General features: G+C 45.4%; 2 protein-coding genes across 2 annotated transcripts in view; one reads left to right on the top strand and one right to left on the bottom strand.

Moving 5' to 3' along the window:
* LOC119179841 (deoxycytidylate deaminase) overlaps window positions 1-16,980 on the top strand; it is a 199,973-nt gene that overhangs the window by 111,602 nt on the left and 71,391 nt on the right. The window lies entirely within an intron of this gene.
* LOC119179679 (ornithine decarboxylase) overlaps window positions 1-16,980 on the bottom strand; it is a 43,437-nt gene that overhangs the window by 15,680 nt on the left and 10,777 nt on the right. The window contains exon 2 of the mRNA XM_037430800.2: window positions 1,135-1,534. Coding sequence (XP_037286697.2) covers window positions 1,135-1,398 — 264 coding nt within the window. The 5' untranslated portion in view covers window positions 1,399-1,534. The remainder of the gene's footprint in view (window positions 1-1,134; window positions 1,535-16,980) is intronic.

Genomic DNA, 16,980 nt, shown 5'->3' with positions numbered 1-16,980 from the left:
TTAGACAAGGTATGAGCATGAGTGACGTGTACCATCTCGTTGTAAATTACACAGACTTTCGTCGCACCACGATCGCCAAGTGAAGCCCACGTGTGCATGTCGACGCTGAAACACAGTTTGAACCCCGCTGTAACACTAGTAGACAGGTTTCAGGTATGGCTGCGGTGCCTATGCTCTTCAATATTACACTTCCATGCAGAGTCATGTATACGTCGTAGGATGGCAGACTGCGGGAGCCACCCGTATGATACCTGGACGGTACTTGAATGTGCTTCCTTCTTTTTCAGTCCTGTTTTTTTTTTGCACTGTTAAATCGCCATGTCGTGCTCATTGTTTTGTTTATATTGTTCAACGTCACAAAGCGACCGAGTCTATCAAAGAAGCGGTACACTGGAGGGTTCCTGACGACTTCGATCACCAGGCTTCCTTCAACGTTCACTTACATCGCAGAGTACGCTGGACTGGCCCTCCATTCTTTGACTTAATATGTAGTGGGGAGGGGCTACAACGAAATTTCATACCCTCCCCTCTCCTAAGAATGGGAACCCTGCGCCCGCCTGTGCAAGAAGGCGAAATGCTAGATCGTCATGGACTGTTCGACGTAAGAGTTTAAAACATCAGATGGTAACAATTCGCTTTATAATCGTATCCTTGTCTCGCACGTAAATTCTCTGAGAGTACCACACTTTCGAGGTCTAGCGAACAGCCATCAGACGATATGCGTCACACCGCACTAAATATTCTAGGCTCACCTACTTTCTAGACTGAAGGTAATAACGGAAAATTTGATGGCCCCTTCTTTTGCTCGCTATACAACTTTTCAAAGGAAGGAAAAAAACACCGCCATGATGGGCTGTGCGCAGGAGTACAAAGGCTAAGGGCTCAGCGTTTTCAGTGCATTTTAGAGGGGACGCGCCGATTTGCACAGCCCAAGGGGGGCTATGGCGGCGCCCAGGGAGGCGTTTATGAAAAGGTGAATAGATAGGTTCAATATTAATGAGAACTAACAGACAGTGATGCCGAGGAAAGTAACAGTCCGGGACTATTACACGTGAGTACAAAAGCTGTCGTCAGAATTACTGAAAGCAAAGTGAATCCGTGTGGACCTGAAGAACCGCAAAGCCAATTGCTCACCTTGTTCGTCTTGCCGACGACTTCTTGGGCGAACTCCTTGGGCTTGAGGTTGCTGAAGAGGATCGCGTCGTGCCTCATGGTTCGGGATGTGCCGTTGGAAACGCTGCGTGGCTTCTTGGCGACCCTGGGCTGGCAATGCTTCTTCTTCTTGTTCAGTGACTGGTGGCTGGCGGCGCGGTGGTAACCGTTGGTCTGCTGTTGGTGGTGGCGGCGGTGGTTGTGGACGGCTGCTCCGGACGACTCGAACACGACTTCCTTGCCCATGGTTTCGGAAACGGTGGCAGCCTCGGCTTTATACCTTAGCTGCGAAACCTTCAATGGCCCCCTGGTTGCGGCAACGGCAGCGACGGTGGCAGGGGAAGCGGCGGAGTAATCGTTGGGAGAGGAGAAGCAGCCTTATCTGCGAGAGAGAGAGAGAGACGCGAGGAGCTGTTTGAGACTGAGACATTGAGATAGCGGAAGGTAATAATATTGTCGTTTTGTGATGCGCGCTGTTTCTTACAACCTCCCTCGATTTGTTCTTTTCGTTTTTCCCTTCGTTACGTGGCATCACCGCGCCCATATCCGGCCGTAAGCTCGTAAAGCCGAAGTGGCTTAGAGCAGTCCCGACGCTACCACGTGGTGTGGAGGCTATGCTGTAACGGAAAAACTGGTGGTATGAAGTGGATAGTGTTCGAGTCATAATCTGTCGCGTGTGCTAAGCCGTTAGGGCTTATGGCATGCGCTAACGTAGCCAGCTGGGAGGAGTTCGACCCTCCCCTTTCAACAGCCCTATAGTGCTTACAGTATAGTGTCAACATGAATAAATATAATCGATATACAAGTGGGAAAACGCAGTGGGACAGAATGGTGTGTGTGGAGGGGGGGGGGGGGAGGGGAGGAGTGGCAGTTTGGTGTTGTTATTTAACACTTATGTGCTCGTGCAGAGAAAGTATGCTCGACACAGCAAAACTTTGAACAAATGATTTGTTTTTCGTTTTCAGTTGGTGGCATACATACATACTTCCAATACGTCATACGTATCGTAAACAAAACTGTCAATCAAGAACGTCCACATATCTCCGAGATGGGACAAAACAAGATCGCTGAACATGGGCAGGCGCGGCTTATGTTGCTAAACAGGGTTGCAGTCAGAATTTTTTGAGAGAGCCATAAGGGCAATGACAGTGTTGCTAAATCAATGCAATTTACCGCGAGCGCATGTGCTCAGATTCTGTATTTGGCAAGACAAGTGATGTGCTGCTCACGCATGCATCTACTAATCTTGAGACTTTGCTGGCTGCCATAATCAAACGCTGTGCGGCGTCAAGTGTGTTTATTGTTTAATTTGTCTTATAGCCTGCTCTACCATCAAGCAGATTGCGTTATGAAACTAGGGGCGAATCCAGCCAATCATTTTAAAGGGTGGGTGGGGGATCGCTTGAAATAACACCGGAGAGGGGGCCGGCGTCATGATCTCTTTGTTTTAACTAGAACAGAAACACCATCACATCATAAAAACTGTTGATGTGTGCCCACAGTGGTCGCACTCATTTGTTTTAATTAGTGATAGGAGGCGAACAGCAAGCACTAGAGAGGGACAAGGTTGCTGGCATAGACTTAGGCGGGTGACCATTCCTACCCCCCCCCCCCCCCCTCTGGATCATTCACCAAACAGGCACATCATTACCCTCATCGACTTCCCATAATGGTTTATGTAGGCTGTTGGCAACATATACAACCTCGAACTAGGAACTATTGGCTTTATTGAGGATGCTATTCTGATGAATTCTACGGGATTGTCGGGTTTTGTAATAGCAGCATTTTAAGCCAATTAGACAAGCCATGGTAGCCCTCTGGACCAATCGGAGCTTACCAATGGTGCAATTGGACAACAATGAGGAATATAGGACGTAATTCGATAACACCCCCCCTCCCCCCTTGCCCTTCGAGTTCTATTTCGATCTAAGCATAAGCTCGAGAAAAATGGGGCGCTAGTTTCAATGGGAGCTGCAATGCATGACACGAAGTTGAGCAAATGTTCAGCAGCCCATTTCACCGCCTTAAACTTTTTCGGCTTACCAATTCAAATCGGCCTGCGAAGTTCACAGCGATCCATTCATTTATCAGTTCACAAAACGCAACTATATACAAAGTCATAAGTGTGTTTGAAACCACAAGCATGAAGATTAAACAAGTCCATAAACTACACACGATTCCCATGGGGGGCTGAACGATCGCAGCGCCACAGCTCTATGTTTGTGAACAGCGGTGAGCGCCGCCCGTTCACACGCGCTGGAGGCGCCCCGACGAGCTGTGTTCGCAGGCAACTTTGCAGCTGCTGTGCCACTTGTCACGTGATTATAGAAGTCTGTGGCGAGCTTCGGGCAGGGCGGAGCCTCCGCGCCACGACAAGCTCCCCACTAGGTCGACGGCGCCTACCACTGTTCAATAGCGAGGAATACGTCTTTAGTGCAATAGAATATGCCGGTACACTTTCCATATTATAGCACACTGTGTCACTAGTAAATACTGTCAAAACGATATGAATTTGACATCTTGAGTGTTGTTTAATTCCTTCATGTGAAGCTACTAAACGTAACCACGAACGTCAAGCTGGTGGCATACGAAACTTTTATTTGGCGTGTTCTAGCGTATGCCGTCGCAATTTGAAGTCCGAATCAAAAATGTCTGTAATCAATGAGCTGGAAAGAATGTAAAGTCTCCCAGCCAGAGTCATAAGTTCAACATTTATAAAAAGAAAGAAAAAAAACAGCTCATGTAAATTGAAATTGCTTCAAGTTATAGGTGAAAGAGGAGCCAGATAAAATTAATATTTCAAGCTGTCAAGGGTCAAATAAGTATTGATAAAGGATTGTGCGGTCTGCGTCATACGAAACCTAAACAGCTGCGATCATTCGCAATGGTGCAATGCGCGTCCTCGCGTTATCATCGAGGACAGATGCGCAATGTGCCCAGTGCTGCTAGAGCGGATGCGCGAGTCTGTCAGTGGTGATGACTCGAGGGCGCGCACTCCACCGTTGCGATTGTTTGCAGCTGTTTAGGTTTCATTTGACGCGGGTGATATAACCTGGTAGAATACGCAGCGATAATAAATAACTGTGCAGTCCTTATGCCACCCGCACAAACGTGTTTCGGTAACGTTTTTTTTCTTAACGTTACAAAAAAAAAAAAAATGGAATGCACTACGTAAAAATATTGCTCATTGCACGAATGGTAAGGCTTTTGAACATTTGCTTGACAACTACATTACTTAAAGTTTGTTGAATAGTGTATTTTATCATTTGCGGTTGTTGTAACTTTCTGTCATGCCACTTGTTGATTTTTCTTCTGTTATTGTTGCCATTTGACGTTACTTGAGTGTTTTTTTTTTGTAGCAATTGTTACCTTTAAGTGCTCCCTAACTGTAACGACCCACGAATGTGAGTTAACAGTAACATTCAAACGAAACTAAATGTATGCCCACTGCGTAACCACTTGAGAGCGCCCAACGCTCACGTGCGCCACCTATACGATCTGGACCATTCATGCTTGCCGGCTCCCGCCGGTTTCGCTCAGCCTTATCGTGGTTTTGCGCCACTGTTACTGTTACGGCCCGTTGCGTGTGGCGAACATCTTATAGAGTCCCGCCATTGCGGGGGGCGAACCTTGGATCATCGTAAAGAGAGAGAAAAATCCGGAGATTGCGCAAGCCCGACACGCCACCGTATTGCGTGCCGACGGTTGTTGCGGGTATAAGCGTTGTCGTGGCAGGATGCTTCGTCAACCGTAAAGTGCTTTCGTGCTTTATTTTCCTGCTCCCGCTTACATAACGGTGGCACTTACGTCGCTCGCGCGGCGCGAACCGACGACTTTACAGCCCCCCATGACACCCCATGACATTCGTGTTGTCTGCACGAGCTGCGCGGTGAGCGCTTCCGAACTCTTAACAGTGTGCATTTTCGGGCTAGTTGGTTACCGATAGAAGCACGGAATCTCGGACGAGTTTGAAGGACATGATCGAATAACTTCGCGTCGCACAGATGAGAGTACAAACGAAAAAGTGCCGCCATATCCACGAAGTGAATGATGATGAGTGGGCGAAGCTCTGGAGGAAAACCTGGTAAACCATGAATCTTCCGTACATTTTGCCTACTCGATTTTATTACAATGCTCCCCCTAGCGTACATCGCCGCACTAAATCGAACGATTGCCTTCCACCAATGAGACGTGCCATATGTGACATCATTCCTATTTTATAACATCTCGCATCTTTCATCATCAACTACAAGTACCGCCGTCTAGTTTATAACATCTTGCATCTTTTCATCATCAGCTACAAGTCCCGTCATCTAGTGAGCACTGAAAGAACTAAACGAGAGGTGGCTACATGCAGGAGACGGAGCCGCCATCTAGTGAACACTGCAAGAACTAAACGAGAAGAGGCGACATACAGGAGACGGTACCGCCATCTAGTGGACACTGCAAGAACTAAACGAGAGGTGGCTACATACAGGCTACAGGGGACGCACAGCCCACGCCCTAAGGAGCTTCGCCCCTAAAAGATCAGAAAACGCGAGAGCATGTGCTGTCCGTCATGGTAATCCATCAGTTGTTTCATCATGATAATTCATGGTTCCTTAGCTTTTTACGCCGAAGAGGAAATCACTTCTATAGACGATGTTGCATAAGACGTGTACGTGGTCTGCCCATAACGGACGTGGCCACCTTGGGCAGTTAAGCTTTGTTTTTATTTTTGTACATCAATACGTGAGTTAATAAGGTCGTTAAACATCTGATGCACCAATCAAACAGTCTTCATGCGTGTGCGTTTATACTCTTTGTGCTCACTTAGTTGTTAAGTATACAAAATAATAAGATTAACCATTCAACGAAACGGCTCCGGAACGTACCCTACATCGATATGTTCACATGAAAGAGGAGGAAGTAATTTTTTTTTCTTAATTGCCTGTAGCACGGGCGTGCAAAAGCTGACGTTCCTGCCTCAGCGGGACATTTTCACCCAGAGAAGATAACGGCAACATCCAGGGAGGCGTCCTTAAAAAGTGAATATACTTTATTAAAAACCATGCTTGAATATACCACCATAAGCTCCTCTGGGCTGTGGTGAATATAGCTGTAACCCACAAAAAGTTCCCCTCGTCAGCCTTTGTACGCCCGTGCCACAGTCTGGAACAGTGGCGTAGTAGCCAAGGCAGGGTTCCGTAGCCAGGGACACCGTGAAATGCAAGAGCACTTGTGCGCTTAGGTTTAGTTGCAGGTGGCCCATATTTGTGCAGCACTCCTCTATACGGCATCTCACGTAACAATACGTGCTTGTCTGCAGCCGGTGTCATTCTCTAGATTGCGCACTCGTCAGTTTCGGGCGAGATATACAGTGTCATGGTGTGTCAAGATCCAGCTTTTGAGCCTCGAGCACAGCCCCCACCTGCACGCACACTTTCTAAGATAAACCCCTCCAAATGTCGGGACGAGTGCATGCCCGGATGTGGAGGCATACCAACGTTGACAGATGTATACGTCACATACAGCTATCCCTCGCGCCCTGTTGAGGCTAATTCTGCGCTCTTAAAAACCAACACATTACCACACCTCTCGGGTATAGTCCTCTCCCGAATGCGCTAAACAAACCGAACCTCCCCCCCCCCTCCCCCAAAATAATCACACAATGCCGAGACTGTGATGTCGGCCTTTGTTAACCCCTATGCACAGCTCAGCATGGCGGTGTTTTTTTCTTTCCTCTGAAAAGCTCAATGTGTACAGCTAGCGGGGCACTGGACGAAGGACCCCACCTGCATTGGTTAATAAAGGTTTAAGCAATTCCCAGTAGCCCCCTTTCCCCTCTGTCTCTTTAATTACGTTTTGTAGCACCCACAGCACACAGAAAACTTGAATGAGGCCTTTTATTGAAATAAGCCCCAATCGCTCACCATCATTCCGCCTAAGAGTAATCCTGGCTTCGCTGCGACAAATCATGCAGCCCAAGACGATGTCCTTTAGCTGAGCGCTCGAAATGAAACGCTCGACCTTCCTTGGGCGCTTTTATTTTTATTTGAACGCTATGCATGCGATAAAATCTCGTGCTTGAAACAAGCACACTCCTCTCGTGTTTCCTGTTGACTGAAAGCGAAATATGGCACCAGGTGTTTCACGGAATTGCTTTCCTCTTTTTTTTTTTTAACGTTTAGAGATTCAGGAGTGCGGGATCCTTCTTTTTGTTCGCTTGTAAAGTGAACTTTGATAATATGTTATTTTTTTCATATACCGGGAAGCTCTGCTTTCAATTTTTATAGTTTGTCGTTCAAGCTATGCCCAGTCCGCCAGTGTGGTCTAGGGCTTACGATGCTCGCTTACTGACCGGAACGCCAGGAGTTCGATCCCATTATCTGCGGTGGTCGCGTTCGAATGGAGGTGAAGTGCTACGCTGGCCGGTGCAGTGAGTGCACGTCAAAGAACACCCGTTAGTCGAATCACCGGCGTTATCACTGGTACCCGCGTAAACTTTCGAGCAAATTTGGCTTAATTGTCGTGTCCTATGCGTAATCTTAATCTGAACAACCAGAAGCGACAGCGAAGCTTCCGAAATGGTGCGCTGTGGTCTGCGCCACTCGGCGTTAACAAGTCCGCAGATGAAACCCGATGATAAAATATTGTAGCAGCGAGAATCCGTGCGTCAAAATCGCTTATTAAAGGGGCACTAAAGAGGAAAGCGCTTTTTGCGTATTTGTGAAGTACAATTTCACAATCCCGAAAACACCCATTTTACTGCGACATGACTTGACTGGTAACAAAGGAAACGTTTTAAAAGAAACTGCGCGTGGAGAAGCCACTTTGAGATTACCGCACTGTGACGTCATACACTTTTGAAGGCGACTGCTGAGTCCTACGTAGCTTCTAATTGATAAGATTGAAGTTGATTGTTATCTGTGGGTATACGAAGTCTCAGAAATTCTCAGAAGTCTCACTTAGTATACGAAGTCTCAGAAATTTTAATTGAGCCAATGTCGCGGAAACACAAAAAAATACATTGTGGTATTTCTTCGTTACCCGTGAAGGTTACGGTTATATAATGAACTTATGGCAGTGAAACTTGCGGCATTAGAATTTTCGAAGTGCACTTTATTCATCTAAAGCAACCCATGGTTCTTCTTTAGTGCTTCTTTAAGAAGAAAGTCTTAGACGCCTCATCAAACAAGAAAAATTTGCGGGCGTACTGCGGCGACGTTTCCCGTCAGAGGCGTCAATACAAGCGATGCAAGGAAATCGCGCGATGACGTCAGCGTGACCTCACAGTATCACCAAAATATGTAATGGTTGACGACGTCACCTTACGTCATCGCACAACACCGTAGCTTGGTCAAAGGTGTCGATGATGGAGGCAACCAAGTGAGGTGCCCCTGATCTTGGAGGCAACAGAAAACCACGTTATATGCGGAGAGATTTCGTAAGGGGGCGCGGTAGCAACAATACATAGACTGAGCAGAAAAATTGATTGATTGATTTGTGGGGTTTAACGTCCCAAAACCACCATTTGATTATGAGAGACGCCGTAGTGGAGGGCTCCGGAAATTTTGACCACCTGGGGTTCTTTAACGTGCACCCAAATCTGAGCACACGGGCCTACAACATTTCCGCCTCCATCAGAAATGCAGCCGCCGCAGCCGGGAATCGAACCCGCGACCTGCGGGTCAGCAGCCGAGTACCTTAGCCACTAGACCACCGCGGCGGGGCACTGAGCAGAAAAAGAAGGCGGGTCTCGCCTTCCAGTCGTCTTATGTGAGTGCAAGAGGGAGCATGCGAAACTTTACAGTGAAAGCCGTAGATGACCGAGAGAAACGAAAGACTGGGTGTGTCGTGAGCGGTCTCCATTGGCTGCGTTATCAGTTACGTCATTCTCAGCGTCGTGCCCAAGCAGGCGCCATTGGCTGCGTTGTGAGTAGGCTCACGATATGAAATGCTTGCAACAACGTGGCGTTGCGGCGTGAAGGTGATTAGAGGTACTGTATATATGCTACTTAAAGGTAGCATATACAGTAACTTTACAGGTGATGATTGCGGGAGTGCGTTCACCGGAGCGAACGCCCTCTTTCGGCGGGAGTTTCTACAGCGGCACTTGGGCTTCGGCTGCGACGTCGGTGACCGTTTGTGGTTCGAGAACAACCACTGTGATTAAGGCATTTCGAAGCGCATTTAATCGCTCATTACGCTCTTCCACGACCGTGAAATGCGAGGCAAAATGTGTTGCATGTGAAATAAACACTGCGGTCTAACCTATTGGGAAGCAAAGACATGTAACCGATCATTGTTAAAGGCTTCAGGGCAGCGTCGGTTTGAACTCAATTCTGCTGAACACCGGGGTCAAACACTTCTGCTTTCGCTGGTTAACCACTTGTACGGAGAGCTTGGGCGGTGATCGTTTAGGGGCAAAGCTTTTTATAGCGGCACCCGTTCGTCCCTCATAGCCGTTGTAGTGTGTAACAAGTGAAACGTTTTGACCTCCAAGGTAGTGCTGGTTAGAGATTTCTTCTGTGCGTTGTTTAACAATAAAAGATAGTGCTCAATGTACATGCCATTGGTTGCTAAGTGAGAATGAGAGACAGGAGCATTCGGCTTTTAGTTAACGCGCACGCTGCGATCCCCATTAGCAGCCATTGGCATATACATTGAGCACTATCTGACGAGAAAGGGTTGCTACGTTATACTCGCCGGGTGTAACCTCCTTAGTTTTAGAAAGGTTTAGCGAGCGTTGGGCCGCAGTGTCATGAATACAATGAACTAGTATATACCATGAATGAACTCGAGGTGGTTAAAGGTGGGAAGTAGATACGAAGCGCAAGTCGTAAGCAAGTAAAAGCCGAATTCTCCTGCCTCTCATTTCCCATTAGCAGCCATTGGCATGTATACTGAACACTATCTGACAAGAAAGGGTTGCTACTTTATACTCGATGGGCATAACCTCCTTGGTTTTAGAACGGTTTAGCGAGCATTGGGCCGCAGTGCCATGAATACAGTCAACTAGTTATACCATGAACTCGAGGTGGTTAAAGGTGGGAAGTAGACACGAAGCGCAAGCCGTAAGAAAGTGTGCGTGTGCCACGACTCGTTTAGTCCATGGTTGGAATGTCCGCTGGATGGCGGTGCTTCTATACGCGGAATATATGATGAAAAGATGCGAGATGGTGGTACTTGGAGTGTTGAATAGATGAACGAACGGGCACACAGACAGATCCATGGACGGACTCACGGATGGCTGCACCGACGTATGTACGCATGGACGGACGCAGGGGCGGATGCATGGACGAACGCAGGAATGGACGCACAGATGTACGTGCGGACGCATGAACAGACGCACGCACGGACGGGCGAATGGACGCACGGATGGTCACACAGACGGACGCACGGACGGACGCAAGCAAGAAAGAATGGACGGACGGATGCTTTGCCCCACTCTCCATCATTCACACCGTGGATATGCTGCCATGTTTTTTTTTCTTGGAGCGCGTGCTTTCTCGCCATCACAATATTTGCTCCGTGATTCGAAAACGCAGGATGTCCGAGCACTAAGTGTGATCTTGTCCTTGACTTGCTTTGTAACTGATACGGGTGCAACCGGCTTTACAAGTTTCACACGAACGCTCCACAAATTGTTTTCTCTTTTTATTTTGTGTTTTTATTACTCTGATCTCCATCGCAAGCACCCCAGAGCACTTGCGAAACACCGTGTCCACGTGCAGCTGCATTTCTTACACATTAAATTGACGATAATCCTATCGTTAGAATTACTCGTAATAGGCTCTTTTTAAAATTGTAACGTTAGCTTTCCTGCTATGCAGTTTGAACAGCTAATGGCGGCCACTCACTGCAAATAGCTTGTTCAAGCATGGTTCGCTAACGCAATGACCTGGAAAATGTAGAGCTGACTTTCTTGATATTAGCCCAGACAAGCCCCACCACGTTCAATTAGCACCACGTATACGCTTGGAGCACTGAAGGTGCCGCCATTTATTGAGCAGACATGCATTGCAGAAAAGCGAATTTACGAATAATTAAAAGGTCTGTTATGATGACATTCCACCCCCACCACAGCCTACCGTAGTCAGTACTTCCATGCCGCCAATCCTTTTTGTTGAACCCGGAGTTTTGGCAATCATTGATAAACTTAAATTATCTTCATCATCAGGTATCGACAACATAAATTCAAAATTTCTAAAGAACACTCAACAGATCTGTGCAAAATTTTTGTGTCTACTTTACTCGCAGTCTCTTTCCACGGGTGAGCTTCCTAGTGATTGGAAACACGGAAATATCACCCCAGTATTCAAATCGGGTATTAGAGAGTCACCCCTCAATTACCGACCAATTTCATTAACTAGCATTCCATGCAAAATCATCGAACATGTCATCTACACCCGGATTATGGACTTCCTAGACTCAAATAACTTTTTCAATTCCGCGCAGCATGGCTTTCGTAAAGGTTTGTCGTGCGAGACTCAACTGGCTATGTTTTCGCACGACTTACATATTAACTTGGATTCTAACGTACAGACTGATGCCATATTCCTGGACTTTGCGAAGGCATTCGATAAAGTACCACATAAACGCCTTCTGTTGAAACTTTCCCGCTTAAACCTACACCCCGACGTCCTAAAGTGGATCCGTGAATTTCTAAGTAACCGCACTCAAGCTGTCTCTGTTAACAATGCTACCTTTACTTCACTTCCGGTAACATCTGGTGTCCCGCAGGGATCGGTTCTGGGCCCGATTTTATTCCTGATATTTATTAACGATCTTCCATCTCATATATCCTGTAAAATCCGAATGTTTGCCGATGATTGTATTATTTACCACACTGTTTGTAACGCTTCTGATCAATTAGCTCTACAGAGTGATCTTAACAATGTAAAACAATGGTGCGATGATTGGCTAATGGAACTTAACCCTCACAAATGCAAAGCCTTATCCTTCACCCGCCGCCGTTCTCCACTTGTTTTTCCATATTCCATCAGTAATATTCCAGTTGAAACTGTTAATTCCTTTAAATATCTGGGGGTCACACTCTGCAACGATCTTTCATGGGGTTTGCATATCACGAAAGTCATATCATCGGCAAACAAAACATTGGGATTCTTGCGACGTCATCTACGTAACGCACCTAGAAATGTAAAATTATTAGCTTACAAAAGCCTTGTTAGAACTAAACTTGAATATGCTTCCCCAATCTGGAGCCCGCATCAGGCCTATCTTGAAGACGCCCTTGAGTGTATTCAAAACCGTGCCGCTAGGTTTATCAATAATTCTTACTCCAGTGACGTCAGCGTATCTTCACTTAAGGCAGAACTTCAACTGCCCCTCCTTTCCCTCCGGCGCCGTATCGCCAGTCTTTCGTTATTTCATAAGTTTTTTCACAGCTCGATGCGCATGCCACCTTATTTTGTTCCCCCAGCGTACATCTCTCAACGAACTAATCATCCACTTCAAGTCGGACGCCCACGTGCACGCACCGTTACTTTTTCAACATCATTTTTTCCTCGCAAGGCAGTTGCCTGGAATGGCCTTTCAGGCGACATTCCTGCCATTACTTGTACTTCTACCTTCACAACCAGTATCACTAATCATCTTTCACTTTAGGACAAACGATTGTTTTCTGCTCAATTTTTATGTACCCACCCCTTATGTAATACCCCGCGAGGGGTCTTTAAGGAAATAAAATGAAATGAAAAAATGAAATGAAATGAAATAATTATCACTCTTAATTTACGTGCCACAGCATTTGCTTCGTCAACAGCTGTGATCCGAGAAACGGCATTTATTGGGATTAGAGCAAAAAATAAATGAATAACCTTGGCGAAAAATGTCATATGACCATCTCTTATTTTCACAGGTTATGAGAATAATTCATGTGTGCTCGTAGGTTATTACTGGATATGGGGCAAATGTGCCATATTATTTCTTTTCTTTGACATGGCTTGTTGTGCACGTGCGTAATGGGACATGATATCAAGATTTTTTTGTGTTTTTGTTCTTTTTGCCGATACTTTGACGGGTTGGTAAAGTGTAAAATTATAGAGGTAAGGTATTTGTAACCTTTGGCTTCAACTTTATACGGTCGTATGAAGTAATGTTTGATGGAAACCAGTAATTTTGCGAAGAAAAATGTACGATTAAAGCTCTTACACCATTCATTCATTCATTCATTCATTCATTCATTCATTAGTTCATTCGTTCATTTAGGAAACGTGTCGGTTTAAGTTGTTTTTGTTATTTTTCAATTAGAATGAATGAATGAATTATTAATGTATGAATGCAAACATTATACTACTTGCATCTATAATCGCCAGAGTACGTTTCAGGGGCAAGAGGTAGTGCTGTAAATGTAAGGCCGCCGCAGCTGCGCATTCACGCTCAGTGTTTTTTTTTTTTTTCGAAATACAGGTGAATAACATTGATTAAGTGGCTAATTATGTCATCTTGTTCGCGTTGTTTCTTTAATGTTTCAAATATGCCTTTCATCACACTGAAGCATCGGTAATGTACCGATTGCGTGCGTTTTACCGCTTACACTGCGCATTGCCTAGCACAACAAAAAGATTTATTTTGTGAGCGATTTACATTTCTTTTTATGGCTGTTGAATATTCCTGTTAACTTATTTTCGTTGCTCGTATTGCTATAAATTGATTGCATACACGTATTTAAATCTGTGATGTGGTTGCACCATCCCGCGGTGAGAAGCTGCGGGTTCGTAACGTCACACCATTTTTATCAGCACAACGCACGCGGCTTATGTCGTTACTCAAAGCACAGAGGTCGGCGACGTTAAGGCTGTGGCTTTAAGACATTAAAAAGGGTAAACCTCGGCAGTCAGTATGCTGAATTGACTTTATTGTACCAGTTAAATGCGGTACCACGTATGTCCAGAAGCTGCTTCTTTGACGTAATGTACAGGCTGTTAATCGTCACATGATGTCAGCTTCAATGTGCACACTCCTGCATCTTTGTCTGTGAAGGATTTCTGTATAGATCACAATTGATGCTAAGACGGTTTGATAGCCAACTCTGTTTAGGAGACTCATGTAAAGGCCGCACTTTAATCCACACCTTGATCCATTTCAGCCTACCAAAATTATCAACTTAATTAACCTCCGCACCTTGTACTTGCGGCATCCACATTTTTTTATGGCGGAAAAATTGCTTCAAGCCCATGTATTTGGATTTTTAGAAATTCTCAAGTGTTTGAAATTTCCGGAGCCTTCGACTATAATGCCCTTCATGAATATATATATTGTGATTTCGGAACGTTGAACTCCAACAGTTATTATGATACGTTGGGTTATAGGACTTTAGAACACTCCGTTTTTCCCACTTCGGTGTCACACGACGTTTTCTACTGATCACGGTGCCTGGATACCCGCCATGGTGGGCTGGTGATTATGGTGCTCTACGTCTGACGAACAAAGATCGCGGGATCAAATCCCGGCCTCGGCGGCACCAATTTCGATGGAAGTGGAGGCCCTTGAGGCCCGTCTGCTTAGATTTGGGTGCGCGTTAAAAAACACCAGACAATGAGAATTTTCGGAGCCCTTAATTACGGCGTTTGTCATAATCATGGCGTGGTTTTGGGACCAGAAACCTGAAATAGTATTCAATGATACGTATGACGGCCACCAGATTTTCCCACCCGTGCGATATAAAATTCATTCACTAATAAACAAAACTCCTGCGAAATTCGAAACTACTCGCTTTCACAGTTTTCGACAGCGTAATCCCCAATGAATAGAGTGATTGTGAATTGATCACGAGTTGATCGCTTCGTAAATTTATCGATTGTACTCACCGCGTCACGTGGTCCTCAACGCTGCTCTTGTTCGGTCCCGCCTTCCTCGCCCGTTACTTACGAGTTGTAAACAACTGCGCGCGCACCAGCGTGAGCTTAACAGCGCGCTAGAAAATTTGTCGCGTCGATGTGCAGCGCACACATCTATCAAGGGACTCGCAATGCACCGCCACGAGAAAAAAAACAACAAAAAACAACAAAAAAACGCGCCAGTTTCAGCTGCCAGCAGCTGAATAAGAAGCGAACCTTGAAATGGCGACACGTATCGGCGCATTGTGCATTTTATTCGAGCGAGAGCGTACGCGGGGGAGGAGGAAAATCGCGTAGTACGTGCAGGGGAGTGACGCTAATACACGCACGTACTACGATTGCGCGATCAGTGTTTGTGAATTGCCACACGTTTCCTGTGGCGGGTCCTCAATCCGGTATACATTCTAAATAAATAAAAAAAGGAGTATGTGTGACTCCTTTCGTAGAGTCCCGACTTGCCCCGCTAATGTCTCTCTTTAAGAATAGAACAAAAAAGGCTAATTTTATGGGCTTGTTTTTCTTCATTAAGCGCCACATTAACGAGAATAGACAGACAAGAAAACAAAAGAAATTGTAGGGGATGGTATTAGTAATAATTATGATGTGACTGTGAGGGCACATTTACATCACAACCACGCGCATGCGACGGGAGCAGAAAGCTTTCGGGAGAGGCCGGAGCAGAAGACGATGCCTTTTGCCGTCCAGAGACGTCCTCGAGACGTATGTTCACTACAACTCGCCTTGGGGGATAGCATTCAAGCAAACAAAAAACAAAGACAAAGTCTTGAAGAGTAGAACGCGCTAGCTTGATCGGGCCACCTGCACAACGCTGTCTGAACTGCTAGCTTTCCTTCGGTTCTCTGTGCCTCAAGGACGACTGACCGCCTAACATTGGCCCTTTGAAACTATCCAAGAATGTCTACTGCAATTACAGTTGTCAAGTGCCCACTACGCCATAATTGTTCTTTTTGCGAATCAGCGAAGGACCCACTATGCCTCCGTATAGGGCAACATGCAAACCTACACAGCCGTTCATTTTGTTGATGGTTATTCTGCGTGTAATGATCAAATACATCTGAATACATTAATGGGTGGACCTTTAAAACACTCACTCGTTTGTCAATTCACATCTTTCGAAGCCTGGCGTGATTCTACGCTTTTGCCACGCGATATATAATGTGTAAAAACTCTTTCCACGTACTACATCGAATTGATAGTATTTTTTTTTCAAAGCAGTTCGAACAAATATTGCGGTTTTACAACAAAGAAGAATGTGTGGCTTTTTTAGTAGAACACCTGCTTGCCACACCAACGGCCTCAGTTCGAGACACACTTGAACTAAAATTATTTATTATTAATTTCATGTGCATCTTTTTTATCTTTGGGTTACGGGTAAGATGATAAAATTTTGTTTTCAACCAACAACGCTCAGGCCTACACCAATGCCGATGCTGGAATTTCTGCGAAGCGAGCTTTCCAACGCTGTCACGTAGAAAAAAAGTTAAAAGGTGCTTCTATGAGGCAACCTGGAACATGCTGTGCAATAACGACATGTGCACCAAGGTAGTGATAACGATAGTGAGAGCAATATTATGTTTTAAACATGTGAGATTCGTCCTTGTGTCAGTGGAGAAGATTGGGTGCACAGGTGGGATCTGCTAATGCCGCGGAATCTAGGTTTGCTCGTTATCGCGCGCACAATGATTAGAAAGATAGATAGATAGATAGATAGATAGATAGATAGATATATAGATAGATAGATAGATAGATAGATAGATAGATAGATAGATAGATAGATAGATAGATAGATAGATAGATAGATAGATAGATAGATAGATAGATAGATAGATAGATAGATAGATAGATAGATAGATAGATAGATAGATAGATAGATAGATAGATAGATAGATAGATAGATAGATAGATAGATAGATAGATAGATAGATAGATAGATAGATAGATAGATAGATAGATAGATAGATAG

This window comes from Rhipicephalus microplus, chromosome 7 (assembly GCF_043290135.1).
Source record: "Rhipicephalus microplus isolate Deutch F79 chromosome 7, USDA_Rmic, whole genome shotgun sequence".
Classification (NCBI taxonomy): domain Eukaryota; kingdom Metazoa; phylum Arthropoda; class Arachnida; order Ixodida; family Ixodidae; genus Rhipicephalus; species Rhipicephalus microplus.
This window is presented reverse-complemented; position numbering and strand designations above follow the sequence as displayed.